The sequence below is a fragment of the Meles meles genome, chromosome 2 (assembly GCF_922984935.1).
Source record: "Meles meles chromosome 2, mMelMel3.1 paternal haplotype, whole genome shotgun sequence".
In the NCBI taxonomy this organism is placed as follows: Eukaryota; Metazoa; Chordata; class Mammalia; order Carnivora; family Mustelidae; genus Meles; species Meles meles.
Window position 1 is genome coordinate 126,307,033 of NC_060067.1, and position 20,631 is coordinate 126,327,663.

At 39.8% G+C, this 20,631-nt stretch overlaps 1 protein-coding gene across 1 annotated transcript in view; it reads right to left on the bottom strand.

The window, feature by feature from the left end:
- The window catches only part of DCHS2 (dachsous cadherin-related 2), a 251,765-nt gene that overhangs the window by 110,276 nt on the left and 120,858 nt on the right, over positions 1 to 20,631 (bottom strand). Inside the window, exons 2-3 of the mRNA XM_045987317.1 lie at positions 18,484 to 18,675; positions 1,450 to 1,681 (exon numbers count right to left, since the gene is read on the bottom strand). Of these exons, the coding sequence (XP_045843273.1) occupies positions 1,450 to 1,681; positions 18,484 to 18,675 (424 nt within the window). The remainder of the gene's footprint in view (positions 1 to 1,449; positions 1,682 to 18,483; positions 18,676 to 20,631) is intronic.

Below are 20,631 nucleotides of genomic sequence, written 5' to 3' on the forward strand. Positions count from 1 at the left end.
GAATATGGTTGTTGCAGAGGGTATCGTGAAGATCCAATAAAGACAATGTAAGAAAATGTCTATTGTAGCACCAGACATTATCCTCATCACAACAGAAATGCATTCTACCCAGAAGCTTTAAGAAGAAATAAAATGTCAAAGAGATATCCGCACTCCCAGGTTCACAACAGCCAAACTGTAAAAATAACTTAGCTGTCCATCAACAGATGAATGGATAAAGAAAATATGGTACATACATACAGTGGAATAGTATTTGGACTTAAAACAGAAGGAAATCCTCGAAAATGCAACAGTATGGAAGAACCTGGAGGATATTATGTTGAGTGAAAGAAGCCAGTAACAGAAGCACAAATACATTATTCCACTTACATAAGGTCTCCGAAAGAGTCAAAATCATAAAATCAAAGAGTGGAATGGTGGTTGCAAGAGGCTTGCTGTAGGGGGAGTTGGGAAGTGGCTAATCAATGAGCATGAAGTTTCAGTTAAGCAAGATGAGTAAGCTCTAGAGATTGGCTGTACATTGTACCTGTTGACAGCAATAACACATCATATACTTACATATTTGTTAAGACGTCAGAGCTCATGTTAAGTGTTCTTACTACAATAAAGTAAAATGTAATTAAAATTTTTTAAAAGAAAGAGAAATGTAAAAAAATGGAGGGGTTTGTTTAATTTTTTTTTACAGCATCATTTTGGGAACAGAACATTGCCAATATCTCAAAAGTATTAAAATGTAATACCATATACTTGAAATTTTAGATTTTCCTGTAGTCAATTATTTCAAACATTACTTTGCTAACAATAAATGAATAAGAAGGGGATGATAACTTCCTAAATTATGATTATTTCTAAAAGACTCAGTTTATCCACTGGACTTCTTTGGTGGATATGCAATTACTGTATTAGAGAATTAAAAGGACTTTAGGTATCTTGCTAAAAGCAAGGAAGTGAAGACCCAAAGAGACTAGGGAATGACAGACCTGGTACAAGAAAGGGATCTACTTTGGATTTCCACATAACGCTCTCTGCACTAAATTATCTGTTAATACACTGAAATCATGGAAATCACCCTTAGATGGCGAGATCATACAAATAGAGTGGAATGAACATTGCAAAATAAATGCTATCGGCCGGCTGTTTCTCATAATTTACTGCCTTTTAATCCTCACAAAACCTTACAATGCAGAGATTGATAGCACTACTTCTAAGGTAAAAAGACTGAGGCCAATAAAGATTATAAGACCAGTAGGAAACCAAGCTCAAACTCAGATCCAGGTCTCATGTAATCACAAAGCCTTGGAGCTTTACAATATTCCTTACTGCCTTTCAGAAGGTGAAGTAAGTTCCACAACATCCCTGCTAATAAAAAAAAAAAACACTTTTGCCAATTCTCTGGCTGTAAAGTGGAAGTTGTTGATTTCAGAGGAAAACTGGTCTCAACGCACACACCTGTAGTGGAGTCGATGGTAAAAAGGGACGACAGGTCTCCGGGAATGAGTTCATAAGCCACGGTTCCAAATATCCCCGAATCCCTGTCAGTGGCAAGAACATTGAGGATCTCGGTGCCTGGCTGAGTCTGGCTGCTAATGCTCATCATGTAGGTTGACGGGTTAAAGACAGGTTCATTATCATTCACATCCTCCATTTCCACACGAACAAAAGCTTGGGCGCTTAGTCCACCCTGTTGGATAAATGAGAAGTAATTGCAAATTAATTTTTCCTGAAAACTGAGATGGCAAAATAACTGACAAAGATCCTAGAATAGAATTTTAAAACAACAAAAAAGATATATAGAGACAGATAGATATTCATTTTACTTTTAACCTTGAGATACGAGTTCACGTGTAATAGCATGTATCTGTACTTCAGCACTGATTCTTTTTTTTTTTAAGATTTTATTTATTTATTTGACAGGGAGAGAGAGAGCGCGTGAGAAAGAGAGAGTGAGAGCATAAGCAGAGGGAGCTGCAGGCAGAGGGAGGAGCAGGCTCCCCATTGAACAGAAGGCCCAATGTGGGATTTGATCCCAAGACCCTGGGATCATGACCTAAGCCAAAGGCAGACACTTAACCAATTGAGCCACCCAGGTTCCCTGTACAGTGCTGATTCTTAAATATGAAGTATTTTTTAAGTGTTAAATACTTAATACTTTAATATTTTTAAGAGGTTTTAAGTGGTAACTTAAAACTCCTATGAAGCAATAATTTCACACTACAGGCCAAAGATATTCAAGGCAAATTTTCCTGTTGTCCAAAGAGAAAAAAAGAAACTTTATCCCTAGGATAATTTTTAATTGCTTAAAGAGGGATGGTAAGAAAATTTTGGAGGAAGATGTAATGTAGAAAATGTTGTCAGTGAAAGCCTTACTTACAAGGCAGAGTTAAGACTGACCCATGTTAGGGAGCTGGACTTCATAATCTGGAGGAAAATTATAACAGATAGAGGAAAGAACAAGTGCAAAGGCCCTGAGGCAGGAGTACAGTGTAGATCCCAGGCCTGTTGGGAATAGCAAGAAAGCCAGTGGGGTGATGTTGGGATGGCAGGGGCAGGTCATAGAGGGCTCTATGGGCCTATGAAAACCCTATTGGAGGGTTTTGCGTAAAGGAGTGGCTTAAATTGACTTAGATTTTCACTGTCACTCTAGCAACACAGTTCAAAATTTACTGGAGGGCAGCAAGGGTGGAAGGAGGGAAACCAGTTAGGAGGCTATTGGAATCATCAAGTCTGGAGTGGATGGTGGCAGTGAAGGTACTTATCTTAATATCTGGGGCCAGATTTGTTTTGGAATTCTGAATTAGTCAAGTGTTAGGAAGATAATACAGGGCATAAAGTAGTAGTAGTAGTAGTAGTAGTGGTAGTAGTAGTAGTAGTAGTTGGTAGAAATAGTGAGAAGTAGATCCTACCCTGTTTATTCTGTGTTGCCTCCAATTAAAAATCAGAAGAAGGGGAAAGAATACAAAAGAAGAAAATAATCTTCTGCAATTTTTACTTTTCTAAAGTAAAACATGTGTTCCTACTTTAAAGCACCATTTTCCATTTCTGTCTGGTACATTTAGATACTTTGATCTTTGAGAAAAATCCTTGGTAAGTCACAACAGCCTGGACTTTCTCACTCACTTCTCTCTGTCTCTCTCTTTCTCTCCCTCCCCTCCGCTCCCTCTCTTTCCCTTACAGTTCAGGGATGCACTGAGCAAAGAGGAAAGAGGATTCAGGAGAAGAAAGGTTTGGCAGGAGGCAAAGAGAGGCCGGCCTAAGAAGCCCATGCTTCAGGTGAGGGAGGGCAGAAAGAGTATCATTTGGGATAAGGTTAACAACAAACCTGGAAATGGCTTTCACACCATTTCCAAGTACCCTAGACACTGGGGACTAAAAAAACACTGGGGAAATACACCTTCAAAAGTAGAGTGGTTTTCCATGTCCTGGGTTGAATAAAGCACCAAGGCCATGTCTGTTAGCAACTAGAACTGGAGAAATGGGGGCAGGCTGCAACCAAGGTGAAAACAAGGAAGGGTCCTTTCCCACACACCCCCACCCATATCCCCACCCGTGTGTTCAGAAGGCAGCTTGTGTCTGCAGCAGCCATGGATGGCCCACAGGTCACAGTGGAGGGCAGCAAAGAGGGGCTGCAGGCTGATGGTCAATAGAGTCCTGCAGGGCACCTAACAGAGATCCCGCTGATTCTCCAACCTGCCTGCCTTCTCCCTTCTGTTTTCCTTTGGCCCTTCCTTTCCCCTTCCTTTTATATTTCTCCTTGGGTTCCAGAAGTTACTTCAGTTTGAGGAGGGGATGAGAAAGTGGGGAAGACGTTAAGAAAGGAGTATTGCTCCAGCTTAGGATCTTTAAAAACAAAAATGTTAATTCTTAGGCTGTCCACGAAGATCCTCAATCAGGCAATGCTGTCAAAAACAAGTAAAATGTTCAATGAACAAAGGGAAAATCTTGTTTTCATAGAACAGTGAATCTTTCTGCAGAGAAATTATTATAGATCGATCTCAGGTTTCCAGTTGTAGGAATTCAACTGCCATAGTTGAATTCATTAGTGGGGGTGCTTTTTTTTCTCATAATAACCATTTGTGAATGTGTGTTAAGTATATTTTGTGAAATTTCTCCTTCAATTGTTTTAATACACTTTTTAAGACTTTTATAGTTTCTCTCATTTCTGCAGATAAGAAAACCAAAGCACAAAGAAACTAAGTGACTTGCTCAAGGTAAATCTATAAATTACAGATCTGGAACTGGACCAGAGATTCATCTGTTCCCAAGGTCCATAGTGACTTCTTTTAAATTAGACTTTTTAAAGTACTGCTATGGCATACATTCTACCTTTCATGAAAGTCTTGTTGAAACACTACGCTATGGGCAATGCCAACCATGGACTCAATCTTAGAGGAAAAAAGAAAGGCCGAGTCCCACTGACAAGGGACTTACAATCTATGCAATTATGTGACAAACTCTGTACAGCTGGGTTTATGGCACCATGGAACAGTCTGGATTAAAACAATCTGTTTTAATCAAATATTATGGTACTATGTGTCCTCTCTTATTATTTCTTTTACATTTGGAATCTTATCAAATTGTATTGTGTAATTCTCTTGTCATGCAAAACTATCATCATGGAATATTTACTGTGGAGAGAAATGTCGATGCTGAAGGATTTCTTTAGATGGGAGCTCAGCAAACACCCAACTCTAGCTGATGGGCTGTTCCAAGAATGTGGAGGAGCTTTTTGAAATGGGGAGATATGGACCCAAAGTTCAAGGCCCTAAATTTGGCTGCCATCTTGGAATCAAAGAGGACCCAGTATGGTTCCTTCCAAAGAGGTTCAAGGGCAGACTTTGTTGTTAGTGTTTCAACCTCAGAGGGCGGGGAAAATATTGGAAATGTTAGTTTGAAGAGTCATAAACAGATACTTAAAGAAACTAGAAGAGTTCAGGATCTAGTCCAGTTTCCAGTGGACAACAAAGGCTCAAAGACAGTGAAGAGAAATAGCATCTTATCACTTAAGGTATAGCCAATAAAATCATTTCCTAGCTTTGCTTCTGCTTCTTCTCTATAAAAGTCTTCCCCCAGTTCCTGACGATGAAGTGCTGTTAACCACTTCTGATTTGGTGTGGCCAGATTCAAACAGATATTGCTCAAAAAAAACAAAAAAAACAAACAAACAAAAAAAAAAAACCTCTTAAAAAAAGACTTCCAAACAATTATTTCAGGTGAAAATGATATCCTGGAAAATGTAATAGCATTTAAACAGATTCTCTGCCATGGGTCCGTACACTAGTGGGCGAGTCCAGGGAGAGGCTGGGCAAGGTCTAGAGAGAAGCCCGTAGAGTCAGATTCAGGAAACCTGACTAATGTGAGGCAGGCTAACTTCATTCTGTACACCACAGGATTCTATCAGTAAAAAAGGTGGCAGGTACACCCTCCATATTTATTTATTTTGCATTTACTGTATTAATGTATTGTATCTATTAAAGCATAACAAAAATGAAGTTTAAAAGGATAAAATTGAAATTTGTTTTCTTCCCAAATCCTTAAATTAAGGACATTATTGCTGTCCTTAATGAAGGGGCATGATCAAATCTAAGTGTCAGAAAGAGATATTAGAGGTAGCAGAAAGAGATATTAGAGTGTCTTGGGGGTGCCTGGGTGGTGAGGTCAGTTGAGCATCTGACTCCTGATTTCGGCTCAGGTTGTGATTTCAGGGTCATGGGATCGAGCCACATGTCCGGTTCTGTGCTCAGTGTGGAGTACACTTGAGATTTTCTCTCCCTCTTCTTCTGCCCTTCCCCTTCCTGTTCATGCACACGCACGTGCTCTTGCTCTCTCTCGCTCTCCCTCAAAATAAATAAACTAATCCTTAAAAAAATATATATCTTAAAAATGAATAAAGGGGTCCCTTAATCAAAAAGTTGGGGAAATGCTGAAATAACCAAGTCAAATGGGTCCTGTGTCTCAGGATCCAGAGCCTTCCCTATGCACATTTTTAGAGGGGGTGGATTCTGAGGTGTTCCCCATTCTTATTTAACCACAGAACCCTCTTTGGAAGGAACAGGAAACAAGTATCCCACAGAACACAGACTGGAGAAAGCTAATCTCAATTCATTTTTCTTCATTTCCATCATAGTGTTCACCTCCAAATTCTCTGTAACTAATCCTCTGTCCACCTGCCTCAAGACTATCCTGATAATGCAGCCTCTGAGACATGTTCAGTCAGAACCACCCAGCTAAGCTGCTTCCATATTCCTGGCCCTCAGAATTTGTGTGACAGTAAATGTTTGTTATTTTAAGCTGTTAAGTTTGGAACAGGTAGTACACCCCATAAATTTTATCCATGAATATTTCTTAACTTTGTCTTTTTCTTTCTCTTTCTGTCAACAAGTCATGGTTGATTTTGACATAACTTTAATCACTTAATTTTTAAATTATAGTATATATATATATTATACACACACACACACACACATACACACACACACACACACACACATACATACATACAGAGAGAAGAGTCTGTCACTATAACTTTAAAGGTGAAGTGATTAGGGTCATCTAGGGGGCTCAGTCTGTTAAGCGTCTGACTCTTGGTTTCAGCTCAGGTCCAGATCTCATGGGTCCTGGGATAGAGCCCTTTGTAAGGCTCTGCAATCACTGGGGAGTCTGCTTGAGAGTCTCTCTTCCTCTCCCTCTGCCTCTCCCACTAGTGCTCTCTCTAAAATTAATAAATCAATCTTTAAAGATTAAATGATAAAGATTAAATGATTAAAACTAAAAAGAGAATGGGAATCATTTCAGAATGAGGTGGGAGGGGTGGGGGATGAGTGAAATAGCTGATGGGGACGAGGGGAAGGGACTTGTGATGAGCACTGAGTGTTGTATAGAATTGTTGAATCACTATATTGTACACCCGAAACTAATATTACACTGAATGTTAACTAACTGGAATTTGAATAAAAAACTTCAAAAAACATTATAGTGAGAGACTCAACCAAACTACCTGAATTCGATTCCCCTCAAGTCATGCTGTGGAAATTGGGAGTAGTTTGGGAAAGGACCAAGCTTGCAAATGATATTGGAGGCTGGTTGTCTAGGGCAATCAACAGATCCAAAAAAGTTTCTGCCATTATTTCAATTTCTACTTTGGCCATTGTCTGCTACCCTTTCTCTCTGTTCTTGTCTTCTACGGCTCTTTAACTATAGAGTATTAATATCTGTTCTTCATAATGCCTCGCTCTTGTGAGCTGCAGTTCTCTTTGTCCTTGCATTTTGTCCTAGAGTTCATAAATGAGTGAGCAAAGGGGAAGGGAAATGAGGGTCCAATTTGTTAAGGAAAACAAAATAGAACAAAACAGTAAGCTGCGGTATCACTAAAGTCAAGAGAAGCAACATCCAAAGAATCATTTCGAGTTCACTGAGAAGTTAAATAAAATGGACATAAAGAAGGCCAGGATGTGGCACAAAAGAAATCATGTTCGTAAAAGCAGATTTATTAGAGAGGTTAGACAGGAAGAATGGGTCAAAGAAAGACTGCAAAGTGAGGGAAGGAGAGACAACTATTTTTAAGCAGATTTTGTGTCAAAGGAAAGGAATAAAATGGTTTTCTAAAAAGGTACATCAAATCTAAAAAGAGATTTTTTAAAAGCTAAAAACTGGGGGCGCCTGGGTAGCTCGGTGGGTTAAAGCCTCTGCCTTCAGCTCAGGTCACGATCCCAGGGTCCTGGGATTGAGCCCCGCATCGGGCTCTCTGCTCAGCAGGGAGTCTGCTTCCTCCTCTCTCTCTGCCTGCCTCTCTGTCTGTCAAATAAATAAATAAAATCTTTTTAAAAATTATAAAAGCTAAAAACTATTACTGTGCTTTGTAAGCTTATGGGAGACATTCAATAGAATTTCAGGTATTGGTGATGCAGAAAACAGAGAAAATACTTACAAAAGTGATGTCCTTAGGAAGGCTGCTATGGGTGGGATCCGAAACATTAGAGAGATTTGCTTTTGAGGCCAACAGACATCTCTAACAAGGTAATAGGAAAGAAAGCAAAGAATGTGATCTGAGAGTAGGCAGGAAGGTCAGGACTTCTCCCTCAAACAGTTATGTGGACAAAAGGCAGAGGTGGGTTTAGACAGTGCTGGGTTTTGATCTGGAGAGTTCTAGGGAGCGAGGGAACTAAAGGGATTTTGCAACTGAATGACTTTTATGATGGGTCCATAAACTAGAGATCTTAACCTGGGAGAAGAACTACCTGCTAAAAGAGAGAGGTTACAGTAAGTGAGACAGAAAGACAAGAACGTTTATCAGACGGGGCACCTGGGTGACTTGGTCTGTGAAGTGTCTGCCTTTGGCTCAGATCATGATCTCAGTCAGGGTCCTGGGATGGAGTCCCATGTCACTGAGCAGGGAGTCTGCTTTTCCCTCTCCCTCTGCTTCTCCCCGCCCTGCCATACTCTCTCTCAAACGAATAAATCCTTTTTTTTTTTTTTAAAGAATGCTTATCAGAGTACAGCATGCTTGAGATCAAGATTTCAGAGGTGGTATAATTACAGGTGATGAGCATTGGAAGTGAGAAAGTCAAGGAAGTGAGAGGCTCAGAATGTTGAATGGCTCAATAAATACAGTGGCAGAGAGTTGTAAGGTGTAGAGATCCTAACTGACAAGGAGTCTTAGAATATGGCAGCAGCAAGACAGCATGTCCATGGTATAGTCCCACAAGATAAATTTCAAAAGTGAGTTGGTTTTCGACCAAGAAAAGCATAGAAACGATTTGGATGTGGCAATGGGCAATTATTTCGGTGGGCACCCACCCCAACAGCTCCCTCCCTGTTTGTGGTTAGTGGAATATGGGCTTTTCTGTGAAAGGCTGGAGAGGAATCAAGGAATCGGTATCCTGTGGGGTGGGTGTTATCATCAGGGCAAGACCATAAAGGAGCAGTCAGAGGTCAGGTTGAGTTTACAAAGGAGTTTGCTGAGTGACAGCCCATGAGTTCCAGAGGGCATGGTAGAAGAGTTTGGGAGGGCCTACAGGGTGGCTAGGAGACTGAATCAAACCAAAGTATGAACAGAACAGGATGGGGATGAGCATATGGGTAACAGCAGACGGCTAGGAGGCTTAAACTTCTAGTGATAAGAATGAGGTAGAGTGGTATTTAAGACATTTACGGATTAATCCTGGTAGCATATTTTTTTTAAGATTTTATTTATTTGACAGAAAGAGAAATCACAAGTAGCTGGTAGCATATTTTTAAAAATGGTAGGCAATCCATTTGAACTACATAGTTCAGACAATCTAACTAGAAAACAGGAGCAACTGGGAGCAGCTTATTCCTGAAACCGGGGTGAGGAGGGCTGGTAATCAGTAAAATATAAGATAGGACAAAAGCAACTGAATACTGGAAAGGTAGATAACATAATCTAGTAAAATTAAAATGCGTGCACCCTAAGTTTCAGTTGTGCAGGATGAGTAAGCTCTAGAGGTCTAAAGTACAGCTGTGGTGATTATAGCTAATATTACTGTATTACATGAAATTTGCTGAAACTAGATCTTAAGGGTTCCCACCACTTACTACGTAATGTGATGGATATGCTAATTATCTTGACTGTGGTAATCACTTCATAGTGTGTACATATATCAAAACATGACTTTGGTGTACCTGGGTGGCCCAGTCTGTTGAGCATCTGACTTGGTTTCCGCTGAGGCTATGATCACAGGGTCAGGAGATCAAGCCTGGAGTCATGCTCTATGCTCAGTGGGGAATCTCCTTAAGATTATCTCCTCCCTCTTCCCCTTTCCCCCGTGTTGTCTCTCTCAAATAAATAATAAATCTTTTTAAAGAAACATGATAATTGTACACCTTGATGTATACAATTTTTATTTATCAATTAAACTTCAATAAAGCCAGGGGAAAGATGAGTGTGAGCTTTTACTGGACAAGTTGCTTCTAGAGATCTATTTGCATTACACACAACTGTGCGACACAACTTCCACAGCCAAGTTTTATCATGAATATATATAACAGTGAAGGACTAACTCAATTTACTTTCTATATTGCTAGTCTGACACAATCCTCCCCTAAGCCTGGAGTGGTGATATAGAGTTGAAATAGCTTATCTCAGACATCTATTTCAGCTCCTGAATTTGGATGTCACAAAAAATAGAGATACAATGTTAATAAATACATACCAAAAAGAGTCATTTGGCAAAAACAAGTGGGAAAGGGAAACAAGGAATTAGAGATAAGCATGGAATAATTAAGTTATAACACTTCACTGTGAAAAACCACTTGCTTTCCAATGTAATCCAATTATTTGCTTCCATTATGCAATTTTATACCATTCTCATGGCTTCTATCTATGAGATACACAGCAGCAGCAGTAGCAGGAAAAATAGATTATTTCAGAATACCAGTAGAATAGGAGAGGTGATTACATTAAAAAATATTGACAGTCATCGCAAGGATAAATAGAGCAGCAGCAAAGAAGCCCAGAACATCTAGGTATTTTATAAGAGAAAAATTTTCTATCGAGAGATAGCAATCTCTTAGTGACTACCAGCAAATGGGTTCCTAGCAGTTGTCTTCCAAAGAGCTTACAGTATCAGGGGAAAGACCATAGATTATGAGGGGAATTATGTAAAGTTAAAGGTCTTCTGTCAAGGCTCCGTTCATTGTTTTAAGTAAATTCATTATGGCCTAGAATCCAACATCTTGAACCTAAAATATCTTGTCTGAGTTCATTTATTCTTCAGATCCAAGCTAAATGGTTATCTGCATTGTTATTAGCCTTTTTGATTAGGGACATATGTGGCTAGTACACACTGCACAGAACAATCATGACACACACAGGCTTCAATCTGTAGAAATGCACAGCTCATTACAGAAGGAATGTGTAAAGACCATATAGGCAACAGAATAAATAGTGCACACTGGATAGTACACATAGACACACATTGTCATACAAGCACATACGTTGCCTGCTCTTGCATATTCTGAAGCAAACAGAGGAAAGTTGGAGGCAATTTTAAGCTCAAACATAGAGAATAGTAAACTGTTAAATACTTACAAATTTTCTAGTTTGTCTTTAAAAATGCATCACCAGAACTGCCCCTGTGAGGATCCAATTCTAATCAGGTTGCACAAGCAGCTCCCTCTTTGGGGCTCCCTGTGTGGCTTCAGACCCACATGATGGACAAGAAGGAGAAAAGGTCACTAAGATGGAGAAGAAAATGTCCAACAACTGGGGAAGGAGAAGATCCTGAAGCTCTAATAGCCTACCTCCAGATGTGTCTGAAAACACTCGGGTTGTAGAAATGCACATTCCCTACCTTCACCAACGTAGAATGTGTTTTTCTCTGATCATCCTGAGGAAGATGAATTGACCATATTCACTACACAGATCTTTGGGTCCTTCATTTGGCAACCAAGGCCAGGGACCAAGACAAATCAACAAGAGACCCTTCAAGTCAGAGTGGGTATCAGATGGTAGCCTGGAAGACACAGTTAATTCTTTTTGGTGTTTTCCATGAGGGTACAAGAGATCACATCTCTCAGTATGACAGGCATGACTTTAACCTGGACACATTCACGTGGAGCAAGCTGTGCCATGAGGAAGAGGGCCCATATCCAAACTGGGCTGCCAATTTTCTGTCATCCCACAGGGGAGCATAATCATGTATGGAGGCTATTGGAAACAGTCAACAAATGTGGACAAACACACCCTGCATTCTGATATGCTCCACTAAAATCTGAGGACAGAAAAAAAGGTGAATGAGTGTAGATTCAGATTATTTCTAGGGGAATATAGCTCACTCCTAGATCTGTGGCCTGAATCAACAGACGACTTTTGAGGGTGTCTGTAGTTAGGAAAAAGAAGGGAGTCTGGAAGTTGACTTCTTTGATGACTCACACTTCTATAATACCACAAAGAGCCTCGGGTTTGCAGAACAGCTCAAGGACTGGGTCAGAGAAGAAAAAACATAGGCAAAACAAAAAAACGAAACAAAACAAAAATCCAAAAAACTCAAAACTTGCAGCCTGAAAGTGATAAGCTCATGTGGGGAAGCCAGCACCCAGGAGTCCCTGGATGTAGTCAGAAAAGTGGTCACGGGGATGGAACAATGATTAGCACTGAACAAATGCTCTCTGTCTCAGGCAGCAGGAAGGAGGAAGACGGTTCTGATGAAGCCAGTAGCCCTCTGACAGAGCCAAGTGCCTACACCTATGCCATGCTGACCAGGAAGTGTGAGCTGCTCTATTGTTTAGGGGGGTATGTTTGAAACAAGGGACTGCCAGTTTATCCCGAATGATTTCTACCACTTTGATTCCCCACAGGATGAAAAAAATAGAAGACTTGAATACAGGTGGATTCACAAACTCAAGAGTGCCCAAAGGAGATAAACTTGGAAGAGGACAGAGATGAGGTAGAAGATGCAGCAAGAAGAGATGAAGAGGAGGAGGAGGAGGATGCCAGAGACAAAAGTGGGGAGGAACAGGAAGAGGAAGAGCACTCATTGGTGGCCCCTGACTGCAACTCTGTGGACCACTGGCCCAGGACCTACCAGTGGTGAGTGATGCCTGCATGGGACCACACAGGGCCTGACACAAAGACAACAAAGTGCTGACAGCCCAGGCCATGAAAGAACCTGTCTTTGATGATTTCAAATGCTATACAGGGACAAAAGTTAAACTGAATAGTGAATTCTCTCAGTATCACTGGGTGCTATTTCCAATACACTGAGTAAAACAAGGTAGAGGCAAAGATATTCTTTGCCAGAGCCTTAAGTATACAAGATTTCTTCCTCCCTCTAAGAGGGGACTCTGCACTAGGGCAATATATTAGCCATGTCTTCTGTTTTCTGTGTTCTAATGCTTTGACACTGGGCTTTGCTGATCCTAGAAGATTGCCCAGGTTCCAGTGAGCATGCTTTTTACATGCAAACCTACCAATTTAGAGCCCAGACCCCAACCACATCCTTTCCTATGCTTTCACTGCTCTAGGCCACTATTCACCTGCCCTAATCACCCGAGGGTCAAGCGCCAGGATCGCTAGAGACTACCTCTATGCCCCAGACCTTGTTGAAAGTACTCAAACTAGCCAATCCTAAGTCTGCCTGTTCTGCCTTTCCCATTCCTTCCCTTGGAAACCAAAATAAAGGCCCCTGCCCTTGATTTTCCTTCTCTGTCTCTCCGACTCCTCACCCACTCCAGTGCTTCCCATTGTGCACACACCCACCCCTACACCACCGTGTGACATACACTGCCCTCCCCACCCTAACCCCATCCTGGAATCTGTGAGTATAGCAAACTGTTTTTTTCAATGGCAGCCATCTTCTTTCCCTTCCCTAAATAAGAATGAAACCAGTATCAAACCACTCAGGGTACAGAGCAGCTCCAGTCTGTGCCAGGACCTGCTTGAACAATAGGGTGAGATCTTGAATATGAAGTACCCACAGAGAATTTGCTTCTGTTCAACCAAAACTGAAATATGTTGTGCTTTTTTAGAGGGTTTTCCTTCTACAACACGAATTTTTAAACGTAAGAAGGTTATGACTCACATGCATTGTCTTAGTCCATTCCAGGTTTCTAACGAAGTACCACAGGCTGGGTGGCTTACAAACAATGGAGATGTATTTCTCACAATTCTGGAGGCTAGAAGTCCAAGATCAGGTAGCAGCACAGCCAAGTTCTGATGAAGGCTAGGAGCCTGCCAACTTCTCCTGGTGGCCTCAACTGGCAGAAAAGGCTAAGGGGCTCCCTGAGGCCTCTTACAAGAATGTTAATCCCATTCATGAGGACTCCACCCTCATGACCTAATCACCTTCCAAAGGCCCCCACCTCCTAATATCATCACTTTGGGTATTGGGTTTTCAACATATGAATGGAGGGAGGGGTGCATTATAACCATTCAGACCATTACAGTCAACAACCTAGAGATCATCTCTTGATTTCTTAAAAATTAGCAAAAAGCTGCCCATAGTCTGTTTATAAACACTTTCTTGGTTATCTTTTAAAATAAAGTATCTTTTGGCTGGGAAATTAAAAAATGGATCCCTTTGTTCAGTCTGGCAGAGTTGTGGAGTGATGGCATGGTTAAAGATGAACTTGAACATTGCAACAGAGTCTGGTAAGATGAGTGAAAAGGGAGGCATTCTTCTTAACTTCTGTAGAGTAAGTTCAATATGAAAACAGACAAAAGCAAGGAGGTTTAAATTAAATATCTGGGTTGACTTTTTTTATTCCACTGCCAGTAATCCTAATTAATTGCACTGCTTTTGGGGGATAAAAAATTTCCGGCATTAAATGATTTTACTTCTATTAAGATAATTTCTTTGTATACTTTTACAAGATCATCTGAAACCAACTAATTAGAAACAGATGCTCAACTACTGCACAATTGGATTTAAACTGGTTATTCACTTCTACAATGGGCTTTTACGATTATCTCAAGATCTATGAAGAATATATTTCTCGGGGGCATCTGGGTGGCTCAATAGGTTAAGTGTCTGACTCTTGATTTTGGCTCAGGTCGTGATCTCAGGATCATAGAATCAAGCTTTCCATTGGGTTCCATGCTGAGTGTGGAGCCTGCATAAGATTCTCTCTCTCTCTCTCTCCCTCTGCCACTCCCCCTAGTTTGCTCATGCATTATGTGCATGCACACACACTCTCTCTCTCTAAAAAAAAAGGAAAATATATTTCTGAAGTCTTGCATTAATATTTGTGTGTGTATATATATTGAGCTTCAAATAATCATGTAGATTTGAATTAACCGAAATTCCTCTATTTATTCCTCTTTATGTTTCCTACATCTTTTCTTACAAAGAAGCAAGAGTTCCTAAAACCACATGGTCAGGGGTTGATAAAAATCTATTCAGATCATTTTACGAAATATAAATGACCTCATTTTCATGGTAGTTTCTACATGCTTACTTGTGGTAAATATATTTAGATTCATTTTCCCCACCAACTCATGTCTTAAGTAGGTAGGTCTGCCTATTACTTTCAGAAGAGAAAGTACATCAGAGAGGTGTTGGCAGTACCCAACAAAGGAGTAGTAAGCAGATAAAAACAGAAACAAGGCAAGTCTCCAAAATAAACAAAGAAAAAAAAAAGAAGAAGAAGAAAAATTCAGAATAGTGTGTCTATAGTAGGTTATCTGCCCTGTAAAAAAATGAAAATTGAACAAGCTGTTTCTGAAATGTACTTGGAAATGTAAATGGAATAGCCAGGAATAGCCAAGGCAGTCTTGAAAATGAAAGACAAAGCTAAAAGAATATACAATATCAAGACCTACTATAGAGCTTAAACAATTAAGCGAGGCTGGTGCTAGTACAGTGGTAGACAGACAGGTCAAAAATAGAGTGTCCAGAAATGGATGTACTCATACATCAGCACATGATTTATAACGAAAGCAATGATGAGAGAATAGTCATCTCGGAATCCATATTAGAAAAAAAGAAATAACAAGCCTTCCTCCCACTAGACGGAAAAAATGAGTATGAAAGGTTAAACAAAAAAGGTTTCAGAAGAAAATGTAAGGTAACACCACATGTCTCTAAGGTAAGCAAATTACTTCTAAAAAGGATAGCCAATACTTTTAAATTTGCTAGAAAGATAAACAATTAATAAACTAAGTTTTATTAGAATTAACAACTTCTGTTCCTCAAGACACCATTAGGGGAGTAAAAAGGCAAGCCACAGAATGGAAGAAGGATACACAGTTAAGTATATACAACAAAGGGCTTGAGTGCCAAAAATACAAGAATTCTTACAAATCAACAGGAAAGGAACCCAATAATAGAACAGAAAATGGGTAAAGAATTGAACAGACACTTCACAAAACCATTTCTACAAACAGCCAATAAACACATGAAACCGTGCTCCATTCATTAGTCCTCAAGAAAATGCAAAGTAAAACTGCAATGTAATACACCATTGACTAGGTACCAGGACTGCTATAATTAAAATGACATTAAATACCAATTGTTGGGAGGATGTGGAGCAAATGAAATTCTCATACGCTGTTGGTAGGAGTATAAATTGGTACAACAATTTGAAAAGTTGTTTGGCTTTCTTAAGGTCTAGCAATTTCACTCCCAAATACATACTCAATATACATATAAATAGAATGCTTGGGGCCTGGATGGCTCAGTCAGTTAAGCGTCTAGCTCTTGATGTCGCCTCAGGTCATGATCTCCGGGTCTTGGAATCAAGCCTTACATTGGGCTCCATGCTCAGCAAGTATTCTACTTGAGATTCTTTCTCCCTCCCCTTGTCCCTTCACTACTCCTGCTCTATAAATAAATAAATGAATGAATGAATAAATAAATAAAATCTTTTACAAAAAAGAAATGCTTGTATTTGTTCAACAAATTACATGTATAAGAATGTTAATAGAAACACTTTTTGTAACAGCCTAAAATGTATGCCATCAATTATAGCATAGATGAAAAATTATCACAGATTCCCATAAAAGAATACTATGAACCAATGAGAATGAGCGAATGATTGCTATACACAACAGCATGTATGATTCTTAGAAATAATGTTTGACAGAAGAAACAAAAACACATAGTGAATAGCTCTATTTGCTGAAAGTTTAAAAACAGGCAAATGATATTTGTTGTTAGAAGTCAATAGTGATGGGGGTGCCTGGATGTCTCAGTCAGTTAAGTGTCTACCTTTGGCTCAGGTCAAGATCCCGGGGTCCCAGGATCAAGCCCTGAAACCAGCTCCCTTTTCAGTGGGGAGCCTGCTTCTCCTCCTCCCTCTGCCCCTCCCCCAGCTCACGTACTCTTACATGCTCTCTCTCTCAGGTTAATAAATAAAATCTTAAAAAAAAGAAAGTCAAGGGGCGCCTGGGTGGCTCAGTGGTTTAAGCTGCTGCCTTCAGCTCAGGTCATGATCTCAGGGTCCTGGGATCGAGTCCCGCATCGGGCTCTCTGCTTGGCAGGGAGCCTGCTTCCTCCTCTCTCTCTCTCTCTGCCTGCCTCTCTCCCTACTTGTGATCTCTATCTGTCAAATAAATAAATAAAATCTTTAAAAAAAAAAAAAAAAGAAAGTCAATAGCGATTAACCTGAAAAGCAGGGGGCAAGGGATGAGCAAGAGGCCAAAAGTGGGCCTTCCAGGCTCTGGTAATGTTTCTTCATCTGCTTCCATGCATGTGTTTGTTTTGCAAAAATCCACTAAATTGTACTATAATTTGTGCACCTTGATGCATGCATTTTATATGCCAATTTAAATATTTATCCAGAAAAAAGTCATAAAAGTCAAATTGAAGGTGCCACTACTGACCTAAGATGGGCGAGTATGAACATCAGAGAGAACAATGTCAGCAATGTATGAAATACATCAAATATATAAAATTCCAGGGATTTATAATCACATTAGAAAAAAAAATCATCCACACCCTTAGGGGAGATTAAATGCATCAACTTGTTATTCTAAAAACTGTTAAAATAGAATGAATCGAGCATTATCCTGCCTCCCCTCTATGAATTGTATTTCAGGATAATCAAATAGTTGATGAGAGAACATTCTTAGTTGAAGAATTCCAGATAATAAATGCAAAAGGAATAATAGAATTCAAATTTCACCACATTGCACCCCGTAATGGAATAATGGCGTGTGTCTGGCGATAAAGTAAGAAACACACAGCACCATCTAAATGAACCCAAAACTAATCCGGTTTCTGGCTCAGAACGTCAGTTCATAGGAAATATGGTAAAAGAGGACATTAAATGAATCCCAAGGATGTAATCAGCCACATTCAAAAGGTGGAACATTTACAGGGCAAATAATTTTATTTCTTCCAAAACCAAATACCATCAGAGAAAAGGTAAGGCAGGGTGGGGGTGGGGCAGAAGAGGGGAGCTGATTGTTATGGCCCAAAACTGAAGGGATATTGCAATAAAATCAATTTTGAACTCATTTGGATCTTAATTCAATTAAGTCATCTTTTAAAAGACATTTTTAAGTGATGGAGAGAAGTAGTGAGTTGGGGGAAATCAGAGGGGGAGACAAACCATGAGAGACTGTGGACTCTGAGAAATAAACTAAGGGTTTTGGAGGGGCAGGGTTGGGGAGTTGGGGGATCCTGGTGGTGGGTATTAAGGAGGACACGTATTACATGGAGCACTGGGTGTAGTGCCTAAACAATGAATAGTGGAACAATGAAAAAAATTAAATTTAATTTAAAAAAAATTTTTAAAAGACATTTTTAGAAAATCCAGGAAATTTTAAATGGACTAGATATTAGATATTATTAAAGAATTATCGTTGATTTATTGTAGTCATGTTTTCAAAAAGTAATTATCTGTTCTAGATATTATTGAACTATTTATGATGAAATGATCTGTAATAATGTCTGGTATTTGCAAAGGAAGGATGTAGTGATTTATGAGACAGGATTTAATTGATAATCAGTGGTAATCTCTGATATGTACACAGTGGTTCACTGTTGAGTATGTTTGAGATTTCATGCATGAACACTTACTTACCCCATCCGTAGCTTTCACCAAGAGGTCATAGGTTGCTGGATCCCTTTCCCTATCAATATCTTGAGAAACACAGATTCGCCCATCATGTGGGTCAATTCGGAATGCAGGAGATGAATCATAGCTTTGGAATCCATCATAAAGAGAATACTCCACAAAGCCATAGAGTCCAGCATCTGCATCAGACGCTTTAACCTACGAGACAAGAGGTTGGTCGGCAAGGAAATGGAAATGTTAACAATACTTTTCAGTTGGTCATAAATTATTATCATGATTTGTACAACCGGGTTACCCCTACAGCCACTGATTCACAAAATACAGGCTTTGGTTTTAACTCTCTCCTTTTACCATCTGTGACAGCTCACCCTCACTTTCCTTCTCCTTGTCTGAGTTCTGCTCAGTCTCCTTTGCCAATTCCTATATTTTCATGTGATCTTGAATGTCTGAGTTGCCTGAGACTCAGGTCTCTCCTTTGTCTTCTTATTCCTCTCACTATGCCTAAGTGATCCCATCCAAATTCAAGGCTTCAAAAATATCCCCATACTAACAGTTTGACAGCATATCTTTGGATTCCCTCTCATACTCAGACTTTTCAAGTGATGGGCTCAACACCCCACCTCTACCATTCAGAACAGTAAGTGAAGGCAAAGAAATCGAGGTAGTAAGTGGTGTGATTACTAGTAACCCAATCCAGCTGAAAGAATTCACCCTGGAGAAGGAGACTTGAGTTTCTAAGCCAGATTTCCTTGCAGGAATAATGCCTCCATCAGGACCCCGCACAGCCATGCTCACTGACTGGGGCACAGAAGCACCTTGCCCAGTGGGTCCATGGGAATGAAATCCAGCCCACGCTCTGCTTTGCCCAACACTGACATGGAGCTCTAAGTGCCCAGAGGTAAGGACGTCTTTCTCTTTGACCATAAATACTACTTACGTTAGTTGTGGTCCTGTGCTTGGTAGAAAAGATGAAGTAACTGGAATAACTGGAATATGAAGGCACTTTATTTATACTAACTGTAGGAATACACAGTGAGAAAAACAACAGTCTATATTGAACTCAAAACATTTTGAGTTCATAGGCATGGTTGGTAAAGCACTCGATTTTTTAACTGAATTAATAGTAACAGCAAACATCTATATAACACTTAAAATAAAAGAAACTTTGTAAGGGAAGATTAATTTTAAAAAGGAAGAAAGAAAAATGAAAAAGAAGTATATGTAAAGATTTATACTATACCCTATAATGAACTCCATTTTACAGACCAGAAAAGTCAGGCTCAGAGAGCTTAAGTAACTCGCCAAAGATCACATAGCCATATCAAAACTGGGACTCAAATCAGGGCATTTGGACAACATTTAGCTCCAGGTTGGAAAAAAAAAAAGTGATCTCTTATTTTTTTTTTTTTAAAGTGATCTCTTATTATCAGTACAGTATACAGGAAGAATTACACCTTCATTATTTGCTTCCCAAATAAAACCTCATACCAATAACATATTCAACAACCAAAGTTCTCAATAAGCCTTCCCACTCATTATGTTCTATCTTGAGCATATAACTGGAATGTGGCTTTGGGGGTTCTTCATGCAGTCTTGCGCAGTGGTTCTCAATCAGGGTCAAGTCTGCCCCCACCAGGACATTTGGCAATGTCACATGTGGGGAGAAGGTACTGTGGCATCTGGGGGTGGAAACCAGAGTTGCTGCTCATCATCCTATAATACACAGGACAAACCCTACAATACATAATGATCTGGCCCAAAATGTCAACTGTGCCTAGGCTGAGAACCACTGCATCTGATGGAACACAACAATGGGCACTATTATTTTCCTCCTTAATTGCCTTTGTCTTCAACCGATGACACAGTCTTATAAATTTCTCTTCACTCCCATCTATCTCATATTCTCTGGCAATATTATTTATTCTGTGCAACCAGCTAACATGTTTGCAAGTTATTCTTCTCATCAGATGGGCTGAACCAGGAAATCCACAAACTTCCCAACTACAAAAGAACTAAATTCCAAGTACATTTGGTCTGTTCCATTTTGGCAGCTGTTAATGATTTAGTAGCCTCCAGTTCCCAAAGACACCAAATATATTTCTAAAAACATCTGGTATTCTCAATAATTTTGGCTTGATTGGAAGATAAATACAA